The sequence below is a fragment of the Rhinolophus sinicus genome, linkage group LG07 (assembly GCF_036562045.2).
Source record: "Rhinolophus sinicus isolate RSC01 linkage group LG07, ASM3656204v1, whole genome shotgun sequence".
NCBI lineage: Eukaryota > Metazoa > Chordata > Mammalia > Chiroptera > Rhinolophidae > Rhinolophus > Rhinolophus sinicus.
This window is the reverse complement of record NC_133757.1, coordinates 72,561,216-72,584,503: the sequence shown is the minus strand read 5'-3', so window position 1 is coordinate 72,584,503 and position 23,288 is coordinate 72,561,216. Positions and strand designations below refer to the sequence as shown.

The following is a 23,288-nucleotide window of genomic DNA, read 5'->3' as shown; positions in this document are numbered from 1 at the left end:
CAGCAAATGCCTCCCGGCACTAAAAGTGAATATGCAGGCAGGAGATCCCCCAACTTGTTGGGGACATCAGGGGAGGGTTCTTGGAGGAGGCGACCTTGTGCTGAGACTGCGGGGTGAGTAGGAATTAACCAGGTGAAGAGGGAAGGGGAGGGTACAACTGGCCAAGGGAACAGTTTAAGCGAAGGCCCCAAGATGGGAGGAGGATGGCGGGAAGACTGAGGAAATTCCGGGAGTGTATTTTTGTCCTAAAATCACTGGACTCTAATCTGTATTGGTAAAAGCCCCCTTCTGGGCTGTTGGGGTGGGGAAACACACAACGCGTGTGGAAATCTACACAAGATAGAACTTTATTGATGTAGGGCTTCCTGGCGAAGAGTGTGTGGGCCCCAGGGCAGGGCCTGTAGCACCATGATGGGGGCGGCCTGGATATCCGGGTCCCCCTGGGGCAGGCCGGGCAGAGGTTGGGGTGGATATTCCCAGCTCTGCCCCACCCCGGTAGCTGGTCTGGTCAGGGGGAGGGTGTCAGGGAGGTGGTGCTAATCCCCCTCCCCTATGGCGGACATAGACCCCCTCCAGCTCAGAGTGGAGGGCTAGGGCAGTGCTGGGGGTCAGGGCGCTGACTGACACCCTCCCCACCCCCACTCTTCACAGTACATATTCCGATCAAAGGTGGAGGGAGTTGGGGGGACTCCGTAGGGGTGGGTGAAAAGGGCGCTAGGGCGAACAGTTGTTCCCTCCTCCAACCCATCCTGGAGGGACTCTGTGAATTAGGAGAGGGGCTGGGGAGGGGCCCTGGGGTGGCCAGCTCCTCTCCATCTCCCAGCCAGGGGCCCTGCAGGGGTTTCCAATAAATAACTTTTGGCTCCATCTCACCCTTCACTCCCAGCTCCCGCCCTCGCAGGCTCCTTCAGGCTGGCCAGCTGCAGGCCGGGTCCCCCACAAGCCGGCGCCCAGTTGTGGCTCAGGGGGCCCGCAGCCCCCTAGCGGCCATGGCAGGTTTTGCAGCACATCTGGCGGAAATAGGCTCGGCTGCAGAACTGAAATTTAAGCACTAGGGGGCAGTAGGCGACCTTGTTCACATCCTTGCACTCTGCAGAGGGCGGGAGAAGGGGGGTGGGAATCAGGTCTCAGTTCCCTTGAGCTTCACGTGGATTATTTCATTTCACCCCTCTAATGCGGGAAGTCTCTCAAGTTAATATATTTTTTACCCTGACAGATGAGAAAACGAAGGTACAGAGGTGGAAGGTAAGCCCAGGCAGTTTGGTTCCTGTGCCTGGAGTAAGTAAATCTATTGCTATGAAATATTTTTCTATTGCTATGGAAAATAAATTTACTTAGGTAGAAAACTTTTTCTATTTAAGGCAGTGGTTCTCAAGGGGATGTGATTTTTGTCCCCCTAGGGGACATCTTGCGATGTTTGGGGGGGATTTGACGAATGTCTGGAGACATTTTTGGTTGTCACCACTGGGAGAGGTGCTATTGGCATCAGGTGGGTAGAGGTCAGGGATGCTGCTAAACATCTTACTGTGCCCAGGGCAGCCCCACGACAAAGAATCATGTGGCACAAAATGTCAATAGTGCCTGAGGTTAAGAAATTCTGATTTGAAGAACGAATATTAGGCAAGTAATGATACTGGTGAAGATGAATAAATCAAAGGTCATGGAAGCGGCTGGGGGAATGACCCGAGTTTGGGCCCCCAAAAGGATCAGGTGCCTAAAACGCTTGGCACACAGTAGCACTTAATAAATTGGGGCTGGCCTGGAGAAGACGGAAAGGCATTTCAGTAGTTGGGAGGTCTACCAATGGGCAGGACCCCCATGCTCTCCTGTGGCTTCCTCTGGACAGGGCCTTCCTGATGTCCCTTAGCCTTCCGCCCCACATACCTTCGGGGCCATCCCCAGGTGGCGTGCTGTTGCACTTGGCCTCGCACTGCTGCATGGTGGGTGGCCGCAGCGCCTCAGCGCACTCGCGGGATGGCTGGCCGGTGTGGCTGGAGCAGCGCACCGCACGCTGTTGCTGCCCGAGGCCGCACTGCGCAGAGCACTGTGAGGTATCGAGGTATCACAGCAAAGCCACCACCCAACTGCCTCTGTCCCCCCCCACCCCACCCCCGCCTCCGCCCCACCCCCAGGGCGCGCCCACCTACCTCGCCCCACTCACCCGCCACCCAGCGGGCAGGGGGACAGCGGCGCAAGTTGCAGCGCATGGTAGCTGGCGGCTTGGCAGAGGGTGGGCAGTGCGTGGGAGGCAGTGTGGCGCGGTGGTCGGCGCTCTTACAAAGGACTACGCGGTGGCGGAGGCCTGGCCCGCAGCTGGGGGTGCACTGCAGTTGGAGGGGGCGTTTTATGCTTAGTGGGCACCCCCACCCCTGCGTGCACAGGGAATGGGGAGGATGCTGGTCCAATGGGAGGAGAGGAAGGGCCAGCTAACCTCGGACCAGTCCAGGGTAGCCCACTAGGGCTACCGGGAGGGGCTTGTGACTGGGGAGGGGTAACTCAGTGGGCAACCAGCACCCAGGCCTTGCCCGGCGCTGCACAGGGAGTGGGTTGGGCACAGGCGGGAAGGGGCGGCTGACCTCGGACCAGTCAAGAGCGGCCCACTCAGGCGGGCAGGCGGGGCCCTGGCAGGCCTCTAGGACCGGTGGGCGTGGCTGTGGGCACGCGCTGTCATCCAGTGTCTTCTCCTCGGTGGCTGACATGCGGCGCAGACACACCACGGAGCGGCTGCGCACGCCTGCGTCACAGCTGCGGCTGCAGCGTGACCAGTTCCCAACAACCCAGCTGTGGGGGGTGCGGGGACTGAGCATATGCAGGCAGGGCATCTTGACCCTGGGGCACTAGCATACCCTCCTCCTCCCCAGCAACCAGCATCTTGGAAACTGACAAGGAGATGGCTGTTCCTCCTGCAGGAGGCATCCTGAACCCACACTTGGAACATCATCTCCCTGTACCCACACTGGGGGTAGGGAGGTACATCACCCCAAGGAATGATGACTACCGGGACTGGACTAGGGAGCACCATCCTCCTGACTCAGATTCCAGGACAGCCCTGACCCCACCTTGGCGAACACCACCACCCCAATCCTGGGAGAACCTGCTCCTCTGATCTCAGCAGTACTGTCATTGTAGCAATTGTCACCCTGACCCTGCACCCTGGTGGACACTCACTCTGGTGCACAGGGCTCTGTGTTGCAGGCCCGCTGCCTCTTGGGGAGCTTGCTGTGGGCACTGCAGTGGTGGGGGGCCACGGTTGAGCTGTCCAGCTGATTGCGACACTCCACGGCCTGTACCTGGCTGCCTGGGGGCGGTCGAGAGCCAGCTCAGCCCTGCCCAGCCCAGGCCAGCCCAGGTGACCAGTGCCCACCCCCTGGCCCCACCCCGGCCTCACCACCCGCACACTGGGCCGAACACTTGGTCCAGGGTGCGTAGTGCCAGGAGTAGGGGGGCAGTGCATCGCGGGCAATGGGGGAGTTGAAGCGGTAGCGGAGGGCAGGCAGCTCTGTCCGGGCCAGCACCTGGGGTGGGGGGGCATCAAAGGGAAGTCAAGCTCAGAGTCCCCACAAGGATGCTAATGTCCTCTTGTAGCTTCCTCCCATCATTACCATGACGATGAGAGATGTGTTAATGGGTCCCAGTGCTTCTAGGCTCTGTGTCTGATTTGGCCCTGGTCGAAGCTGAAAGGTGGTCCCAGCCAGGGGCAGGCGGTGGGGCTGGGGGGTCCCAGGAAGTCCCTCCAGCAGCAGGGACTCCTGGTCCCCCTTCAGGCCTGGGGGACAGCACACGGATCAGAATCCCAGCCAAGCTGACGCCCAATCCTTATCCCCCACTTCCAGCTCACCCAGATGGCTGAGGGAGAGGTTCAGGTCCTGGATGAATATGTGGACAGAGCCTTTGGGGATCCAGATGACTTCCTCGTACCCTGGACAGGGGAGCTAGGTGTCACCCACTCAGCCCATCCCCCACACCTGCCTACCTCCTTCATCCCTGTTCCTGGCTGATAGCAGCTCACCACTACCAAGAGCTTACAGGGACATCACACTGTGCCCCCAGCTCCGGCCCAGGGAAGTAGTTGTGTTATCACATCTATTTTACAGATGACAAAACTGGGGCTCAGAGAAGCAAAGCTATTCACCTAGGTTTGACAGCTAGAAAGTAGCTGGGCTGGAATTTGAACCTAACTTTCCTGCCTCTCTCACTACCAAAGTGGCCTGATCCACCCCCTAACCCCCTAACAAGCAGCAGGGCTGGTCCTGGGCAGAGAGGAGACGGTACCATGGAGGCTCTGATTCACGCAGGGTGACATCGTACTTTTAGCAATCAAGAGTTGGGTTTGCAGTGGGCTTCACCACTTATGACCTAGGCCCCTGGGAACACTCCATCCCTGCCCACTTGTGCCCCCCGTGAGTCCTGGTTTATCTCCCTGGACTCCTACACTGTCCCCTGAACCACACTTGGGCAAGAGGCCCCCTGGATGGAGGAGGGGAGATTTGGGTCCACACCCCCTTGGACATCTTAATTGCCAAGGTTTAGGCATTTAGACTGACATTTATCCAAAGCCATTTCCTGACCCTGATCTGGGGCACTGCTGGATCCCCAGAACTTTTTGGGGTCCCGACACACGAGTGGGTCCCTGGGTCTGAGGATTTGCTGAGCTTGAGTGTGACAGGGAAGTGAGGGCCGCTCACCAGTTCCAGGCAAGGCTGGGTTGAAGACCCCCTCGATGGTTTCGCAGGCACTGCCATCACCCCCGCAGACTCGGCACTTGTCCTCCCGCAGGTCAGAGCCCAGGACCCGGTCGCAGCCCACATGCTGGGGAGGGCAGAGGTGGTGGGGTGTCAGGGAGGTGCCCATCCCCCACCTTCCCCATCCCTCCCTTCTCTCTGGGAGTCCCCTCCACCTTGCACTCTCCGCTGACACAAATGTCCACTGTGTCTGGGCGGCAGGGTGTCCCGTCCACCACGGCCGCTGCCCTCTCCGTGTAGAAGTTGAAACCTTCTGCTAGGCACGTGAGCGAACAGGCCTTCACGCCCCCTGGGGGGCACAGCCCCATCAGACCTAGCTCTGGGGCTCCCTGCTTGCTCCCTGAGGGAGGTGAGGTGAAGAGGGACAGACCCCAGATCCAAGGATGGGCAGGCTGAGCCGAAGGAATGGGGGTTCCCAGCATCCAGTCTGGCACGCTGGCTCCTCAGATGAGGGAAGGATTCAGGGCAGACCGTGATGCCATATCCACCTTCTGTTGGATACTCCCACGGCCTCTTGAGCCCCCTACTCACCTCCTCGGTATGTCTTCCATGTGTAGAATTTTCCACGGAAGGGGACACTGTCAAATTCGGAGCACTGCATTTCCCTGAAGTCCTGGGAGCCAGGGGGACAGTCCTGGGGGCACGAGATGGGAAAGGGAGGGAGGCCAACTGTCCCGGGATGGAGTTAGGGCAAAGAACAAATGCTCAGAGCAGAGATGGGTTGGAGGAATAAGGATGGAGGCAGGGAGGCTGGGAGACCAGGGAGGAGGCTGCGAAGGATTGGATGGTGGCCTGGGTTAGGTCCACGCAGTGGGGCTGGAGAGACTGGTGCATCAGAAATGGGACTAGGTGACTCATTAGATGTCGGGTGCAAGCCGGGGATGACACTTGGGTTTCTAGTTTTAGACCATGGGGCTTTTCTTGAGAGAGCAGGCCTAGAAAGGAGCAAGGCAAATTGGGGAAGGTGCCCAGCCCCTTTTGTGAGTGTGAGGGCCGTGTGGATTCCCCACACATGAGCTCCCTTTCCCAGATGGGGGGCTAGGTAACCCACCCCTCACTCAAAAACTCACCCCCCTTCTTAGCACCCCCTACTGCAGTAAACCTCATGCTTGTTGGATGTGTACACACAGGACGCAGCCATAGGGAAGCCCAGTATATAAAAAGAGAGCAGCAGAGCTGAGGAAAGGAGAAAGTGCAGCCCAGGAGGGGCTGGGAGTGCAGGAGGTTGGTGATGCAGGCCAGGCGGGAGTTTTGGACAGGAGGCCGTGGTCCCTGGTCAGAAGAGGGCGCAAGCAGAGACCGAAAACGTGGCTACTGGGTTTGGTGACTGGGAGCTCAGTGACAGGTTTGGGGCAGGGGCGGAGCTCTTTGGAGAAATTGGGCTATGAAAGGAAGAGGAGGGGCGCGCTGTAGCGGGGTGTGTGTGTGTGTGTGAAACAATTTCCAGGTGGGAGACTCCTCCACTGCAGGAGTTGTAAGGAGCCAGATCCCTGGGGAGGTGCGGGGAGTGGGAACTCGGCCGAGGGGGAAGCGGGGGTGGGGCACGTGTAACGGGGCAGGGAAGGGAGCGGGCGGCTGTTGCAGCTTCCCGAGAAGGCAGGCAGCCGGCACCGGCTCCTTGGAAGCTGATTTATGCCTCTTTTTTCCGAAGGACCGGGCTTGGGGTCCCGTGGGAACTCACGTCGGTGTTGCAAGAGCGATGCCGCCGTCTCTCACCTAGGCAGTACTTGCCCCCGATGGTTGGTCTGGAAAGAGTGGGAGGACAGGAGAGAGATCGGGCAGGGGGAGTAGGGGGCGCCCCTCCAGCTCTCCTTGCAGGGTGTCCTGAAGACTGACCTGGGGCTGTCGCAGTGACGGCTGGAGGAGGACACACCGCCGCCACACGTCCGGCTGCAGTCGCCCCACGGGGTCCACGGGCCCCAGGCCCCGTCCACTCCCTCCGGTCGTGACCCGAAGGGGACGCACACCCGCTTGTAGCACCACTGAGGGTAGGATGGGGAGGGGTGAGCCCGGCTTGGCGGATCCTCGGTGCTCATTTCTGCATTCCACTCCCACCGGAGATTTCGGCACCCCCGGGATGGGGCGGAAGTGGGAGGACGGAGGTCGGGTTTGAGGACCCGGATACAGTCAGGTAATATGGGGGCGTGACAAGGGAGCCATTCTTCAAGGAAGGGTCTTGGCTGCGACCTAGGGTGTGAAGCTAGTACTAGGACAAGCGTGTGGGCGTGGCTAGAGACGGGGTGGAGGTGTGGCCTCCGGCCAGGGGCGTGGCCAGAGCCGACCTGGAACTAGAGGCGCGGCACAAGTGGGTGTAGCCCAAGGCCAGGGCTTGGCTGGAGCTCACCCCCTTGTCGATGGTGTGTGTCTGGCACAGCGTGCCCTCGGCGGCCGGGATGCTGTTGGTGATGCACCGGTTGCTCTTGCTCAGACACCACAGCTCGCTGCAGACCTCCTGCGGGCCAAGGCGCCCGCTCAAGCTCGCCTTCCTCCCTCCGGAGGACCCAGGCGACCGGCTGGCTCACTACCCCCTCGGGGCCCCCACGCTCCTTTCCTGAGTCTCAAGGAATGTTCTTCGATACTCTAGAGGGGCATAGCCTGGGACCTCCTCTCTGCCTATATGTACACTGCATTTATTGAACACCAACGTGTGCCAAAACTCTTAGGCATCACTATTCCCCATTTTACTGCAAGAAAACCAAGACTCAGACAAGTAGTCACACAGCTACAAAAAGGCAGCCTGGATTCTAACCTAGACTGAAGATCCTATGATGTAACCCCTTTTCAGTTCAGTCCCGGGCACCTCCTGAGTTTCTAGAAGGAAACGTGGAACACGCTGAGGAATGCAGAGGAAGGATTCTGGATTTTTTGGGATGGGCAAAGCAGTCCATGAAAGAGCTGTTCTGAAAAATCAGGCTTGGAAGATGGCTCAGGTCAAGGGCCCCGTCTCTAACTTTTTTCCCAGCAGATGGTTCTCTTTGTTCCCCTCATGCAAACTGGGGAAATTCCCAAAAGTTTTCATCAATGGGAGTTTGGGAGAGGACAAGGCCAGGCTGGATCTGTGTGGGACATTCCTCGGCTTCCTTCAGTGAAAAAATCAGCCTGCCTTCTTTCTGTCTGAATCCTGCTTGGGCTGGGCCAAGACCTGGCAGCAAGTCTTATGCCAATCCCAGGATGTCACTCTGACCCTTTAGGTCCAGATTAATATCCGTGGTCGAGCGCACCAGGTTCAGCTTAGACCCTCTAGTTACATCCTGCCCCACCTCCCAGGGTCTTTCCTTATGAAGTGGGGATTCTTCTGTCTCATTTTTATAATTATGTGTAATCTCTTTGAACCTAATCCTTCCAAGCTTTGAATATTTGGGATTGGACCACTCAGTGGCTGTCGGAAGGGATCTTTTCTGGGTCAACCTCTGAGATACACGTGCACATACATGAAAAGTTTGGAGGGTTGTCCTCAGACCCGCTTCCTCAAATATCCTCCAGAGTTCCCGCCTTCTGCCCCTTCAGAGGATACTTCTAAAAACTTAGGTTAGTCTTCTGGCTTCACTTAGCTTGTGTTCTGGCTATTTGTAAAAATAAATATCATGCACCCCAACCCGACTTCTGACACCTCGTAAGGAGAACTGCAAACCCCTGTCCTGCTTTTCCTTTTCTCCACTAGGATGCACTGTGGTATATATGGATGGGTCTAGGCTACTAGAGTTTCAACTCCACCACTCACTTGCAACACATTTCCCCTCTCGGAGTCTCAGTTTCTTCATCTACAAGATGGGCCTTGCCTACATAAAAGGCTGAGAGGCATGTGACAGAGTAGATACAAAAGGGCTTGCACAAATGCCATTATTGAGTAACAGTGACCACAGCAATCTTTGGACCAGGCACTAGGTAGGCCCAGCTCTTTACACATATTAACCGATTTACATGTAGTCAACAATGCCCCCCTTTGCCAGGAGGGCCAGGAACATGTTCCTTGGGGAAATAAAAGGGAGAATCAATTCAACAACAGCTAGCACTGGTCCATGCTTGATATTCTGGCACTTTCTCCCCTCCCACACCCCTTTATAAAATTTGGAGTCATAGAAAGACCTGGATTTAAAATCCCAGCTCTGCCATGTTCTTGAATTGTGACTTTGGGCAAGGCTCCCTCCCTATGCCTCAGTCTCTTCATCTGTAATGTGGGGATAATAGGATTCTCAAGCGCTTAAGTGAGATAATATGTATCATATACTTAGCATATAGTGAGTGCTCAGTAAATGTCAGCCATAGTCGTCATTGTTAAGATACCTGGGACACAGCAGAGGCTCAAGGGTCGTTTCAGATTCTTTTGGAATTCATTTAGAGGGTGCTGTAGTTACCAGTCAAGTTAGGGTGTGGGGGAGACACGAATGTCAATTAAATATCAATTGATCCAAGGTTTGTCCCCTTGTCTTGCACTGGAATGAACTGAGGGCATTTTATCAGCTGCCTACTCCCCGTTTTGAGTTAATGCAGCCTTATCTTGGACACGGCCTTGCAAATTCTAAACTTCCGAGTCTTAAGTGTGAAGGATTGGGAATGGGTCCAGCTACTAGGGCTGAAGCTGTGAGGAGGTGGGAAGCGTGTTTTGGGAATTGGGGGAGGTGGGCAGGGGAGGGGCAGACCCAGCTTAGCCAGCAGGCCTCCAGCTTCTTGGGGGAAGCTGAGAGTGGGACCCCCAACTCGCTTCTCTATGTACAAATAGGGCTTTGGGAGCTGAGTCTAAATCTCAGGAAAACCTGGGGAGTGATCAAGAGGCTGAGAGTTCATCCAGCCAAGAACTGGGGCCAAGAGATCTTGTGAACCAGTCAGTAGAGGATGTGGGGAGTGAAGACAGGGCGTCCCTGAAAGGCTCTGTCCAGTCCTTTGCCAAGTGGGGAAGATGGTTCTCTTCCAGGGGAATTATTTCCACCAAGTCTGGATGTTTGGTTAAAAATGGCTCAGTTAGGGGTGTTGGGACTTTAGTCCTGCCACAGCTAACAGGTGGCCTGATATGCTGGACAGAAGGTGGCCTTCCAGGTTCTCCCCAGCCCAGGCTTCAAATCGGGTCTGGAGAACCAGGAGATACCATTCTTGTCCCCGATCTGATTGCTTGTGACATTTGTATAACCCCATGCCCCGCTGTGCCTCCAGGACCTATGGGGCTCATTCCCCTTCCCAGCTCTCCCACCCCCACTGCCCAGGGTGGGGGTGCCCATGTGGAGTCACTCAGTCCCTGCAGCCCCCTCCCCTCCCAGGAAGGAAAGCAGGAAGGCTCTCTCTACCCCGTATTTACACTGACGCGATTTGACTCCATGCTGGAAGCGGCACTGCTCATCTGCGTCGTAGGCCTGGCCGGGTGCCACTGTTGGGTACACGAAGTCCTGTCTGGGGGGCCGGTTGTTCAGGCAGAGCCCCAGGCCTGAGCTATGGTGGGAGAAAAGCAGCTGTCATGCTGGGAGGCTTCAGGCCAAGAGCTCGGGGGCTCTGGATGGGTAGAGGTCCCAGGGAACAGCCCTGCTGGAGACACAACCCTGATTTCCAGAGGACTCCCCCAACCCCACCACCAACATGAGTGTGAGCCTCTGGGAAGGACAGGCGGGACTGTCCTCACTCCAGAAAGCTGGTGATGTAGTCGCGGCTGCAGGATGACCACACAAATGGGTTGGTCTTCATGGTAATGTGGGCTGCCATGAGCTTTGCTGGGTCCTGGCCCCGGGCCCCGCAGCTATTCCCCACGCCATCGTGGTTCATGCCAAACCTGAGGAGAGGAGTGTCGGCTCTGTGGGGTGCCAAGAAACTTGCCCGGACCCTCCCAGCCTTGACTTCCTGTGTCCCCTGGCCTCACGTGTGTCCGATCTCATGGGCGATGGTGAATGCCGTGGCCAGGCCAATGTCCTCATTGATGCTGCAGCTTCTCTCTCGCTCGCACATCCCTCCCACTGGGGCCAAACCTGGGAAACGGGCACGTGGGGTGGGGCTGGGGGCTCAGGGCTGTGTTGGCCAGCCCTGTCCACCCTGCCAGGTGCCCACCCCTGTGAGGGCCAGGGCCACCCAGCCCACTGCCTTCATAGGTGCCTGAAACCCAGGGGATGTGGGTACCTAGTGTGCCGCAGGGTTTATTCTTGTAGATGCAGATGTCATAGCTGTGGGAGGAGAGGGGGCAATGAGGAGGCTGGGCTGCCTCCCTAAGCCCTGATGATGCCACCATGCCTGTTTCTTGGGATTAAGTTCTGCTTGGGAGGCACTACCTGCCTCTCACCCAAAGCCTCATGCTCTGTCCCCAGATGGCCTTGGGGATGCTGGGGTGCATGAGTGAAACTGGCTGACTGAATGAATGAAGGAAAGTATGAGTGAAGGAGTGTATCAACGCCCAAATGGCCCAATACCCGCCTCCCCACATTCTCAGGCTCCCAGCTGCCCCTCCCATCCCTGGCTCCTGAGGGGGCAGCTTAATAGTCCCAGACTCTTCATCTCCCAGCAGGCGATCCCCTGCTTGGATCTGGATGGTCTCCTGGGCCACTTGTTCCCCCAGCCCAAATCCAGGAGCCCTCCCCACCCCTCACCGCGTGATGAGCACTGCTGTGTCATGGTTGGCCACACCGTTCTCTGGAATGGCATTGCCATGGCCACTGTGGTTCACGATGGATTTCTGCCACTTACAGAAGCTGTCCAGGGACTTCCCAGCATGGTGGGTGATCTCCAGAGTGGGCTGAGAACAGACAGAGTGAGGTGCATGGGCGCCAGCCACCCTGGGGAGGGCAGGCAGCGTTGGTGTGCAGGGGAAGGGGTGAGGTCCCCACACCTGGTCCTCCGTGAGCAGGATGAGCCGTGTTACCAGGATATTAACGATGTTTCCCAGACTTGAGTCCTGGAAAAGTTTGGCAACCTGACCTCCAAGAAACAAGAGAAACGGAGTCTTAAGAGGGGCCCAGAGTAGAAAACAGAAAGAGAACAATGACAATAGCTCACTTTAATCAAGTATCTACTGTATGCCCAGCCTCAGGCTAAGCCTGCTGCATACATCTTTGCATGAGTAGGTACTATTATCATTCCCATTTTACAGATGAGCAAACTGCTGCATAGAGGTTGTAAACACAGATGGTAGGTGTCATAAGTGGGATTCAAGTCCAGGTAAGCCTGCCTGCAAAGCACTGGTTGCTTACCGTATATTTCTTTCTGACTCACCCTTGCTCAGCTAGCCTGTCTTATCCTCCATTCCTCTCCTGCCCACTCCCTGGCTGCCTTGTGTCTCTGCCCAGAGGTGGCCTGAGGGATGCGTCTCATACTGTGGCTATCTGAAGGTACCAATTTGAGCATCGCCACAGGAAGGTAGAAGTGTGAGGGCAGGAAACTCTGGAGACAGTGGTCAGAGGGAAGGAGGAAGTGGCCCAGGGGTGAGTGGGCACAAATGATGGAGGCCACACAGTGCAGTGGTCTTGGAGCCCTGGAACATCACTGTCCCATGTGGAAACCCGCAGAAACCCTGGCAGGTTTTAGGACTTCGAAAGCCTAAGGGAAGGATGCAGGGCTGGGGCAGAAAGTAGTGGAATCAAATTAGATGTCATGTCAACATACTGGGCCATCTGTCTGTCTGCTAACCTTTTTCTTTTCCCTTTTTGCTTCACTGAAACAAGAGCACGACTCATCAAGCCCATACCATGTGCCTAGTGCTCTATCTGGCCTGCCACCAACTCACCCTCTGCTATAGGTACTATTATAACCCCATTTTACAGAGGGGGTACTGACACTCAGAGAGGTCCAGAGTCTTAATAGAGATGTTGCATCAGCACTGAGTATATCCGAGTGTGGGTCAATGAGGTGAACTGTACGAATTACAGGTAGGTGCTTGAACGAGAACTCTGCATGCATACAGATGTGTGCCCATGTGTGTACTGAAAACCTCAACAAGTACCTGCAAACTGAAATGCTTTTTTTTTTTAAAGTTTTTTTTTTTTTTTTTTTAACTTTTATTAATTTAAGTGTTTTTCCGGGACCCATCAGCTCCAAGTCAAGTAGTTGTTTCAATCTAGTTGTGGAGGGCGCAGCTCACAGTGGCCCATGTGGGGATCATACCAGCAGCCTTGTTAACAGCACCACACTCTAACCAACTGAGCTAACCGGCTGCCCCAGCATGCTTATGTTTATATAGCAAACAATTATACAACACCTACTGTGTACCAAGTGCTGTTCTAAGGCTTTATAAATTCACTGCATCCACCTTAGTCTTATGAAGTGGGTACTATTATTATCCTCATTTTACATATGAGTAAACCAAGACAGAAGTGAAGTCACTTGTCCATGGGCACACAACTGAAAAGTGGCAGAGCTTTCAGCCAAGGCCATCTGGCTCCAGAACCCATGCTCCTAAGCGCTGGGCCATGCTACCTCTTCTCAGTCTTTTCTCACCCTGTCCCCCCTCCGTTCTGTTTCTCTGGCCTCAAGACAGGAATTGGAGGTGTGACGGTGACACCCCTTTTCTTGACCTCTGGAGGCTGGCTCCAGGTTCTCAGGGCTCTATGCCCAGGGAGGGGGAGGCACTTACAATGTTCATGATGGCCAGCACGTACTGTTCCACATCTCGGCGCCCATGGTAGGCCACCATCATCTTGTCAGCCACCACCAGGGTCTCCACGTAGCGTTCTCGGCTGACTGAGCGCTTCAGACCCGGCTGGACTCTCTCTGTTTCATTGCCCAAGGGCCTGGCAGGTGGTGGCTTCAGGGTGCGCAGCCACCAAGGCCGCCCCTTCCACGGTTTCTCATCTGGATGGAGAATTTCTGGTCATTCAGCTTCTTGCTGCTATGGTTTAACTCCCTGTCTGCTGGTCCAGCTGCCCAACACCTTGTTCTTTTGCTTTGGGTATTATGGTTGTAGGATGTTTAGTTCTAGAAATGCTCCATTACTCAGGTGTCTGGTTGCTCCACAGCCAAACAGATTGGTTGAACAGCCTCCCAGCACCCCACGACAGCATGAGAATCCCATTACCCGAATGCATGTGTGTAGCAGCCTGACTCACTGCCAGAACAGTGTGCTTGTATTACTTCTTGGCTTTCTAACTATGGAACTTTCTAGTCAATGTACTGCACAACTGTGTGGCTATAGAACTAACTGCTTTTGATGGTCTGACTGCTCACCCGACAGCGATACCATCTACTTTTCTATTTGTACAACCGATTGTGGTTGTGTGTCTGCCAGTGTCCCACACCCAGACTCTTGTTACACAACTCACTGAATGTCCCAGTGCTCTGCATTTCTACCGGACAGGCTTTAGTTTTCTAGCTGTATGATTGTTCTGGTAAATATTTTGTTGTTGTTTAGCTTTCTTTCTTTCTCATTCCCTAAATGTCTGATTGTCCTCCTGTAAGTCTGGTTGTGAATCTTACCTTCTGAATAGTGGCTGAGCCCTTCTTTTGCCTGTCCTCATTGTGCAACCCCTTGGTATCTCATTATACAACCTGCCTGCTGTTTAACTGGTCAGACTGTAATCCTAGAGATGAACACTTTTACACCTGAGCATGTGCCTGGCTGTCCAGCTGCCTATCTTACCACTGGGTCATTGGACAATGGCAGTGATGGATGGAACACCCTTGCCCCACTACCCTGCTGTCTGACTGATGTCATTCCTCCCCTCAAGTAGCTGCCTGCTGACTTTCTGGATGGAGAGACACTGCTACCTACCTCTATCTACCTCATGGTAAAGATGTTGTGCAGCCCCATTGCCCATCCCCAGAGACAGATGTACCTCTCACTCCACAGGCTGTGTCCAGGTGGGGGTGACGCAGGGAGGAGCGCTTGTACACCACATGGGGGCCACTTTCCTCTGGGCCCCGGTCCCCCTTGGGCCCACCTTGCAGGGGCTCAATCAAGTATTCTTCCTCATCTGCCACAATGAGGCCATGCTGGGGAGTAGGGAGTTGGACAGAGAACTTGGATCAGGTCCTGGTGCCCAGGACCCTTAGGACCCTAACTCTTTATGATTTCATTCCTTCTACCTTACTGGGTTTAGATTGTTATTCCTTTTCTAATATCTTAAGATTTCTAATCTTGTTAATTTTCAGGCTGACCCAAGGCTATACATTTTCCTCTAAGTACTGCTTTAGCTGCACCCTAAATTAGCTAATCCTTTTGATTTGCTTGAAATGCTTTAAAATTTTCCCCTATGAATCCCTCTCTGACTTATATTTAGAAGTGTTTTCCTTAACTCCCAAACTCACAGGTAGTTTCCCCTTGCTTCCCAGAACTTTCTGCTCACCAGGCCCCCACAGGTGCTGATGGCCACGTGAGAGCTGCCAGCCTGGCCCTGCAGGTGGCCAGCGTAGAGGCAGTGAGGCCTAGCGGCCCTCTGCCAGGCCAGGCCCTCCCGTGTCCAGTACTCCACGGAGACGTGCCCTGCCAGAAGGCGGGGGCTGCGGGTCAGGTTCAGCAGGAAGTGGGTGCTGGGTGCGGCCACCTTGTAGAAGAGGCGGGACTCTGCTGCAGGCCCTGTGCCCCGACGCTGCCTCCGGGGGACAGGGGGTGAGAAGGCCAGTAGTGCCCCATTGTCGTCCACTCGGGTGGGGTAGGTGATCTCATAGCTCTCCAGACTGGACAGGAATTCATCTGTGGGTGAGGGTCAGAGGCCTGGGGTGGGCCCTGGGAAGGACGCCTGTGTCCTGGCAGCTTGGCAGCAGGGCAGGTGATGCTGGCCTCATTGGCCCCTGAATCCAGGTCACAGGCTACAAGACTCTGGACTCACTGATCCCAGGGCCTTCCCTGCCCCCACCCCCACGATTGCTATCCCAGTCCCACTGACTCTTCCTTGTTTCCTTGCTCCCTCCCCACCAGCGCCCTTGGATAACCCCTACCTTGAGACCGGAAGGCGTGCGTGACCTCGAACGTAAGGCCCAGCCCCAGGGCGAGGGCCCAGCGGAGGATCTGGCAGGCGGGAGCCATAGAGGCCACGTGTCCACATGTCTCTCCCCAGCCCTGGCTGCCGGCAGCCCCCACAGCACCGCCTTCCCTGTTCACAGCCTGAGCAGCATCACTGGGCTCCTGGGAGGGAGGAACTAGGTCGGGGGTGCCTGGTCCTGCCACCCTGCACAATCACTGCCAAGGTCCCTTGCTAGGCTGACAGGGGGACCTGTGGTCCCTCACTCCTAGCCTCAAGGATGCCCAAGTCACTTCCCCTGGTTTGAAGATTCTGAATACATTTCCTTACCCAGTAGCCCTGTCCCCACCGCCCACCCTCCTTATACTAGTAGGACACTTACGGACCTTGGCTTCATGAGCACCTACTACTAGCCTGACAATTTCACACCATTTTATTTCATTTCATTTCATTTCATTTCATTTCATTTCATTTCCCAATAACCCTGAAAGGATCCATTCATTGGGTAATGATATGCATGATATGGACATAGTCCTCTCTCCACCCCTTTGAGCTCAGTCTCCTGGGAGTGACAGAGGACAGAGAAGTAAAGAGATGAATAAATGAGAGTAGTTCAGACTGACACATTCTCTAAAAGAAATAATGTGGAGGCTTTGAAGTAGAGGTGTGAAGGACGACAAGAAACCAATCATGTGAAGACACAGGAGATGGTGCACCAGGCAGTGGAATAGCATGATCAAAGGCCCGGGGGTAGGGAGGAGCTTGGTGGGGACCCAGGACCACAAAGACCTGTGTGGAGGGGGCAGGAGGCCAGCAAGGGGAAGCTAGCATGGGACACACTTGAAGGCTGGTCAGTGTGGATTTTCAACCCAGATTAAACCCGAGGCGAGTGTTGGGTTCCTCCCACCTCACCCCCACCATCCCGGTGGGCCATGCCTTTGGATGCTCTGCCATGGGTAATACTATTCATCCTGCAGGGGAGCTGGAAATCCCTACATGGTGGTCTCTGTCCCCGGGACATCTCCTTCACCCTGCATTTCCAGCTCAGCCCTTAGTCCTGTTTCTTCTCCCTCAGGCTTCCTCAGGCATCTGCCCCAGGCCAGCCCGCCAGAGACACCACTTTGGGCCACCACCCTGTGCCAAACCCTCCTCCCCCCTCCCGTCTCCACCCTCCTTCTCTGTGCAATTTCCCCCTTAATCACACACTGTCTTGTTTTCTTTGCAGCCTGGCCAAGTCTGAGAGTTGATCCCCAAACAGGGCAGTTCAGCTCCAGAGGGATGGAGCCAGGTTTTCTCTAAGATACTGACTTAGAAGCCAACGTTTCCCGCTTCTGCTTGGACCCCTCCAGTGATGGGGAGCTCACTTTCTGGCAGTCTGTGACCCCACTGCTCCCTTCAGCTGGGCTGATGTTTACCCCTTGGGACTTTTTGTTTTACCTTTTGGGATCTTCCGTTAGTGGAGCAGTGTTGGACCCCTGTGTGTGAGCCTCTCTGGGTCTCTGCCTCTTCTTCAGAGCCTGGACAGGGAGAGGGCAGTGAGGAGGAGCTGGGCTGTATCTGGGGTTCAGGGGTCACTGAGAAAACTGCCCTTCTCTCTGGCCCTGGTGAACCTCCTCTTGGATTTCATCCTTTCTCTGTTCCCAGGATCGCCCTCTAAAACAGAAGCTCCCCCTGCCCTCTTCTGCTTCCCCCCCATCTCCTATTGTCTCCTCTCCCCTATTCCATCCTCAGAGGACTTGACCAGCTCTGGGATCAAAGTCCTTCCTGGGTGGGCTCCCCTGGGCCCCCCTTCTGCCTCAGTGCACCCTCCCCCATGCCAAGGTGGCAGCATTCTCACTGCAAGTCAGGCTGCAAGTCCCCTCCCCCACTCCTGTCCCTCTTGTCCTTTCCCCATTGGAGCAGAATCTTCCACTCTAAGTATCTCTGTGGCTCTTGTCCTGGATGTCGTCTTTGGGTCTCTCCTCCTGCTCCCCTCCAAACCTCACCACTTTCCTCTGAGGCTGGGCCCTTCCTCCCAGCAACCCTCTTGTGCTTCTAGATCTGGTGGGGTGTGGGGGACAGTGTTGAAGGAGCAAGCATAGGTGGATGGGGGCAGGGGAATGTGGATGGGAGGAGGCAGTCTGGAGGCTGAGGACACACAAGTGTCTGCTGGGGCAAGGCAAGGGAAAGATTCTGGGGCAGCGGCCCAGCCCGTGGGGGTAGCTGGGAGGTGTGACATGCCCAGGGCCCTGGGGGGACACTAAAGGGTCAGTAGGCATGGGGCTGGAAAGATAAGGCTGGAGGGAGATAGCGGATTCCAGGGCCTGAGCCGGGCTCAGGGCAACAGATGTCAGCAGGGGATCTACTGTGTGTGATGTGTGTGACTGCATGTGACTGTGTACGGGTGTAACTGTATATGTGACTGTGTGTGATGTGTGTGTCCATGTGACCCTGCGTGAGGCTCTGTGTGTGCCTGTGTGGCTGTGTATGTGTACCCAGGCCTGGCCAATCCCCCAGCCCCTCCTTCCAGAAGGCACGAGGGTGGTGGCCAGCCTGGGGGAGGGTGCCAGCAGCTGGAGGAGGAAATGCAAGAGGAAAAGGCCCGGAAACAGAGGCTCCATCCCCTCCCAGGGATCCTGGAGGGACCCGTGGCTCCACACCCAGACCTCCCGGGCCTGCTGGGGGGACAGGGCCTCTGGGCCTCCCTGTGGAGGCCAAGACGGCGGCTGCCCAGGCAGAGGCCCCGCCAGCCCAGGCCGCCAACCGGCTCCGGGCGCTGCACATCTGGCCGGGCAGGCGGGAGGCAGACCCTGCCTGGCCAGCAGACAAAGGCCAGGCCTACCGCCCTGCTGGTCTCCCCCTACCAGCCACTAATTAAAGGCTGGGAGCTGAGCAGGGCTGGAGACACCCTGAGAAAGAGGGCTGTGGCCTCTGTGACCAGCTCCGGGGAAGTGGGCGGTGCCACTTCTACACCCAGACACACAAACACACACTGGCAACAGGGCGACCACACCTGCGCAGCTGGGGACCAACAGTTGGATACGCAGACCCACAAAGGACCCCCCTACCCTCAGTACCCAGAGACACACAACTACACACCATACAGACCTGTGTGCACACATACTCACACACATACACAGACAACCCAGAGACAGACACACAAACACACCCAGGCCTACACACACAGACTCATTCACACACTCACACCAGACCTGGGACAGTCACTCAGTCCCACAAACCTGACACACACCGCAGACACACAGGCATTTACACACTTTTTACACTCAGACACACCCGAAGACAAACACACAGATGTTTGGAGACACACACTCATCTAGACATTGACACACACAGCAGACACTTTATGCACACATGCTGGTTTACACTCACACTTAAGCAGGCACACAGCACCCCCACATAATCACACACACATTCAAACACACCCAGACACTCATAGGCATTTTCATGCGTACTCACACAAGCAGACGCACACGCATTTACACATACGTGGATGTCCACTCTCACACATCACACACACACACACACACACACACACACATCACACACACACCAGGCACTCACTTGAACTCAGTGTCGCACACGCTTTGGGACATCGGACACCAACACAACACCCACAGGGGGACAGTCCAACATCCGATGGCCACGGCCGTCCCGTCCAAAACAGACACACAAAATCCCCCGAAGTCACGCATCCCCGCCCGGCCCGCGAGCCCCGGCGCCTTTACCCGCGGCCGGCCGCCAGCCCGCCCGGGCCTCAGTCCCGTCTCTGCCGCCGTCTCGCCGGCCAGCGCAGGAAGGGAGGGAGGGAGCTAGCGCGGCGGCGTGGCCGGGGGAGGGGGCGCGGGGACGGCACTTCCTGAGCCGCCGGCCAGGGTTATAAAAAAACCCCCAAACCGCGCGCCGCCAGAACCCCGCCCGCCGCTGCCGCCGCCCGGCCTGGGCCGCGGGCTGGACCCGAGCCAGGGACCCGGGAGCTCCGGCGCCCCGCCTGGCCTGGCGCCCCGCCGTGGGGGTGGGGAGAATGGGGGTGAGGATGGGGGAGGGAGAGAATAGCACAGGAGGAGTGAAATGGGCGGGGATGATGGGCGGGGGTTGGGGGGAGGAGAAGGTGGGAGGGTGGGGAAGGGGAGAAAGACTAGATGGGGGATGGGAGGGAGGAAGAATTGGGTGGGGGTAAGGGGACCTGGAGGAAGAGGTGAACCGGGTGGTTGGGGAAGGGAGAAGATCGAATGGAAAGTGGGGAGAAGGTGGGGAGGGGGTTTTGGAGGAAGAGGCAAATTGGGTGGGGGGGTCAGGGGAAGGAATGGGGCTCCAGGGAAATCGGAGGAGGGGTGAAGGGGTGGGGGAGGGGAGAGCCTGCTCCCTCGCCAGCATCAACAGCTTCGACAACAGCTGTTATTTATTGAGAACCAGTCCTCCCTCAAACAAGCGTTTGTTGGGCGCCTCCTGTGTGCCAGGCACAGTGCCCCTGCCGTCTGAATCAATCTCTACTGGCCCTGCCCTCCCAGATCTCCCCTCTGGGGGTTCAACCTGCCCTGGGCCTGTCTGGTCCCATTTCAATGAAGAGGAAACTGAGGACAGAGGGGGAGAGTGAAAGCTCCAGGGAGGGAGGAAGGGTGGGAGTGGTGGTGGCCTTTGGGGGGGAAACGGAAACCCTTGGGTCAGTGTTCAAAAGATGTGGAGCTAAGGCATGAATGGGGGTGACCTGGACAGTCAGGGTAGAGGTGAGATTGGAACCCCCATGGGCAGCTGCTGCACAGGCCCCCTGGTGCCTGGAAAGGGACTGGGTCTCCAGGAGGAGGGACCTCACAATTTCAGACATTTGCCAGGCCTGGTCCCTAGGGAGCTAGGCAGAGCGTGGCCAGACCTTACCTTTGGCCTTCTCTGAGTCTTGGATTCCTCATCCCTACGGGTGGAGAGGAAGGGGAGAAGGGGGTAATAACAGCCATTACAGGGCCACTGGAAGAGGGGTTCATTCAACAGCAAAAATTTGCTTTGTTCTGAACTTGGAATGACTGGTCAGAACTCATGCATACAGCAGGTACTCCATGTAATACCATCCTCCTCCCGGAGCCCCCATGCTTGCAGTTCCACCTTCACCCCATCCTCACCCCAGGCCAGATCAGAGGGGCAGGATGTTCCTTACCCACCGCCCCCAGGGCCTCTTGAGCCCCCAAGAGGAACAGGCTCAATAAGCTGTCTATGGCCTTTGCAAGTCAGTCCTCCATTATGGATGGTTTACTAGGAGCCTGATCTGACCTGCTTGCATTGACCTCTTTCTCTATCCAAGAGTTGGCTGTCCTTCCATTCTTTGTCTGCACTAATGATAGAAGTGCCTACCTTTCAGCCCAGTGGCTGGTCTAGCCACCAGTCCTTAGTCTGAGTGGGTGGCCACCAGACTCTGCCCCTTACTAGCTGTAAACCTCTTATAATTATTCTGTGAAACTGGCCCTTTGCATCCATTTCCCTTCCTTGCCATACCATAGCCCCTATATCCTTTGGGGTTCTCCTCTTCCCTCTTGGTGTAGTCTGGGTGGGGAATGAGACTTGGCCCTGAGCCACTCCCACCTTCCATCTCCTGGTCTCACCATTGATTGGGGGATGGGCATGTTGGGGCTTTTGCATGGAATCCTGGGAAATGGATGTTTTCATCTTGAGTAGCACTTGAATCTGAGTCCCCATCTTAGCCAGCAGAGACTGGCCTCCTGTAAGAATGAAGCCACCAGGTGGAGGAGGGTAATGGCTCCAGGGCCTTCATTTCAGCATGCTGTTCCTGAAGCCCATAGCTGGGCTTCCATTCATTCGATCTTTATTAAACACTATTTTGTGCTAGGTGTTGATCCAGGTACTGGGGACACAGCCAGGAGCAACATTCTCCAACTTCCGGAGGTTACTGTCCTGCTGGAGGTCACTGTCCTGCCTCAGGGCCTTTGCCCTTGCTGTTCCCTCTGCCTGGAATGCTCTTCCCTCTGATATCCCCACGGCTGGCTCCATCTTGTTCTTCAAGTCTCAGCACAAACATCACCCCCCTTCAAGATTACACCCCACACACCTTCTCTCCCATTCCCTGGTTTATTTTACTCAGCACAAGTCATCACCTGACATACTCTGTGGAATACTTATTTTTGTAGGTTCTCTGCCTCACCAGAATGTCAGCTCTGAGAGAAGAGGTCTTCACCTGCGTGGTCCACAGCAGTATGTCTAGTGCCTAGGACAGGGTCTGGCGCACAGTTGGTGCTGGGTATTGAATACATCGGGAGCCAGCGAAAGGCTCCCTGTAGAGGTGGCATTTACTTTGCGATTTGAATGTCAAGAAGGAGGCAGAGAGGGTGAGGGCATCTAGGAGGAGGGCACAGCAAGTTCAAAGTCTCCTATGGCCAATGCGTTCTCTTTTGACTTAAACCAGCTTGGATTGAATTAAAAAAAAAATTGGCGGGGGTGGGGGGATAACTTGAAACCTTTAGATCGGAGTGATGTGATTAATAAATGCACCTGGAAGGATGCAGTACTAGGCGCTGCCACAGGAGGGCGCACTGCAATCCTATGTTGTCCTTGGACTGTAGGGGTGGGGGTAAAGAACAACCACGAGGACGATGGAGCCCTTAGAATCCTGTTTTAAATTTATATCAGCTCTATGAAATAGGCACTATTATCATAGCCATTTCCCAAATGAGAAAACCGAGGCACGGGACGCTGAATCACTTACTGAAGGTTTCTCAGCTAGGAGTGCAGAATTAGAAAAGAACGACCAAGGTAAAGGTCACGTTATCTGACCACCCATGGGGGAAGGCAGGTGAGTTTGGAGGCTGAAGATCCCTCAGGGTGGGAGGGAATCCTCTTGGGGCCCTGGGATCATTGCGCTGGGGGACTTTCCCAGGAGCTGGAGACCCCATCTCCAGCCCACCTGTCAGATACTTTCCCCAGCCATGGGGTTGGTGTCCTCTTAAACGTTGAGATAAACTGCACCTGCCCAAGGTCAGGTGAAACTGACAAAAGCCCCAGCTATCCCAATTTAGGGGTCCTGGAAGGCTTCCCAGAGGAAGCCACATTTAACGGGATCTGAGGGATGCATAGGAGTTGGGCAGTTGAAGAGGTGAGGGAGGGAGTGTCAGGCTGAGGACACAGCAGAGGCAGAGGCAAGAGAGTGAAGGGTATGTGGTCAGTTTCCTCTGGGATTCCTCTTGTGTCTGGAGCGAATATTTACTCCAACTCTGCCTGGCAAGTCAGACAAAGAAAAACAAATACTGTATGATCTTACTTATATGTGGAATCTAAGTAGAATGGTGTTTATTAGGGGCTGGGGGCAGGGGAAATGGGGAGACATTGGTCAAAGGGAGTGAGCTTCCAGTTAGAAGATGAGTAAGTCCTGGGGATCTAATGGACAGCACGGTGATTATAGTTAATAATTCTGTATTGTGTACTTGAAAGTTGCTAAGAGAGTAGATCTTAAGTGTTCTCACCACAAAAAAAGAGATGGTAATTATGGGAGGTGTGGAGGTATTAGCTGACTCTACTGTGGTGATCATTTCTCAATACAGAGGGTGCCAAAAAATGTATATATATTTTAAGAAAGGAAAACTGTATTAAATTGTAATTCTCAATATATACTGATACCAAAGATGAATACAAGTCACATGTGACTTCTGCAATGACAAGAGGTGCTCAAAGTGGTTACCATCAGCGT

General features: G+C 55.5%; 1 protein-coding gene across 2 annotated transcripts; it reads right to left on the bottom strand.

The window, feature by feature from the left end:
• Positions 1-325: 325 nt before the first annotated feature.
• On the bottom strand, positions 326-19,573 carry ADAMTS10 (ADAM metallopeptidase with thrombospondin type 1 motif 10). 2 transcript variants are annotated; one of them, XM_019711952.2, is made up of 26 exons: positions 19,330-19,573; positions 17,042-17,121; positions 15,582-15,768; positions 14,990-15,336; positions 14,480-14,636; positions 13,282-13,499; positions 11,542-11,625; positions 11,303-11,448; positions 10,839-10,882; positions 10,585-10,690; positions 10,351-10,497; positions 10,022-10,163; positions 7,087-7,194; positions 6,579-6,724; positions 6,424-6,487; positions 5,274-5,376; positions 4,898-5,031; positions 4,686-4,809; positions 3,839-3,919; positions 3,603-3,766; positions 3,389-3,515; positions 3,169-3,298; positions 2,577-2,781; positions 2,148-2,324; positions 1,885-2,044; positions 326-1,090 (listed from the first exon to the last, which is right to left on the bottom strand). In XM_019711952.2, exons 3-26 carry the CDS (start codon positions 15,667-15,669, stop codon positions 981-983), a joined length of 3,312 nt encoding a protein of 1,103 aa, XP_019567511.1. In that variant the 5' UTR covers positions 15,670-15,768; positions 17,042-17,121; positions 19,330-19,573; the 3' UTR covers positions 326-980. The 2 variants fall into 2 exon arrangements, 1 of the variants encoding a protein (XP_019567511.1); XR_002135858.2 differs by lacking the exons at positions 326-1,090; positions 1,885-2,044; positions 19,330-19,573 and having other exon boundaries at positions 2,187-2,324; positions 3,169-3,294; positions 17,042-17,115.
• Positions 19,574-23,288: the final 3,715 nt, after the last annotated feature.

Bases quoted from the DNA above. Each gene is read 5' to 3' on its own strand.
- ADAMTS10 (XM_019711952.2), bottom strand. From the start codon at position 15,669: ATGGCTCCCGCCTGCCAGATCCTCCGCTGGGCCCTCGCCCTGGGGCTG. The intron at 15,337-15,581 runs GTAGGGGTTATC...CCTCACCCACAG, and splicing joins GCACGCCTTCCGGTCTCAAG to ATGAATTCCTGTCCAGTCTG. The intron at 13,500-14,479 runs GTACATCTGTCT...TTCTCCATCCAG, and splicing joins CACAGCCTGTGGAGTGAGAG to ATGAGAAACCGTGGAAGGGG.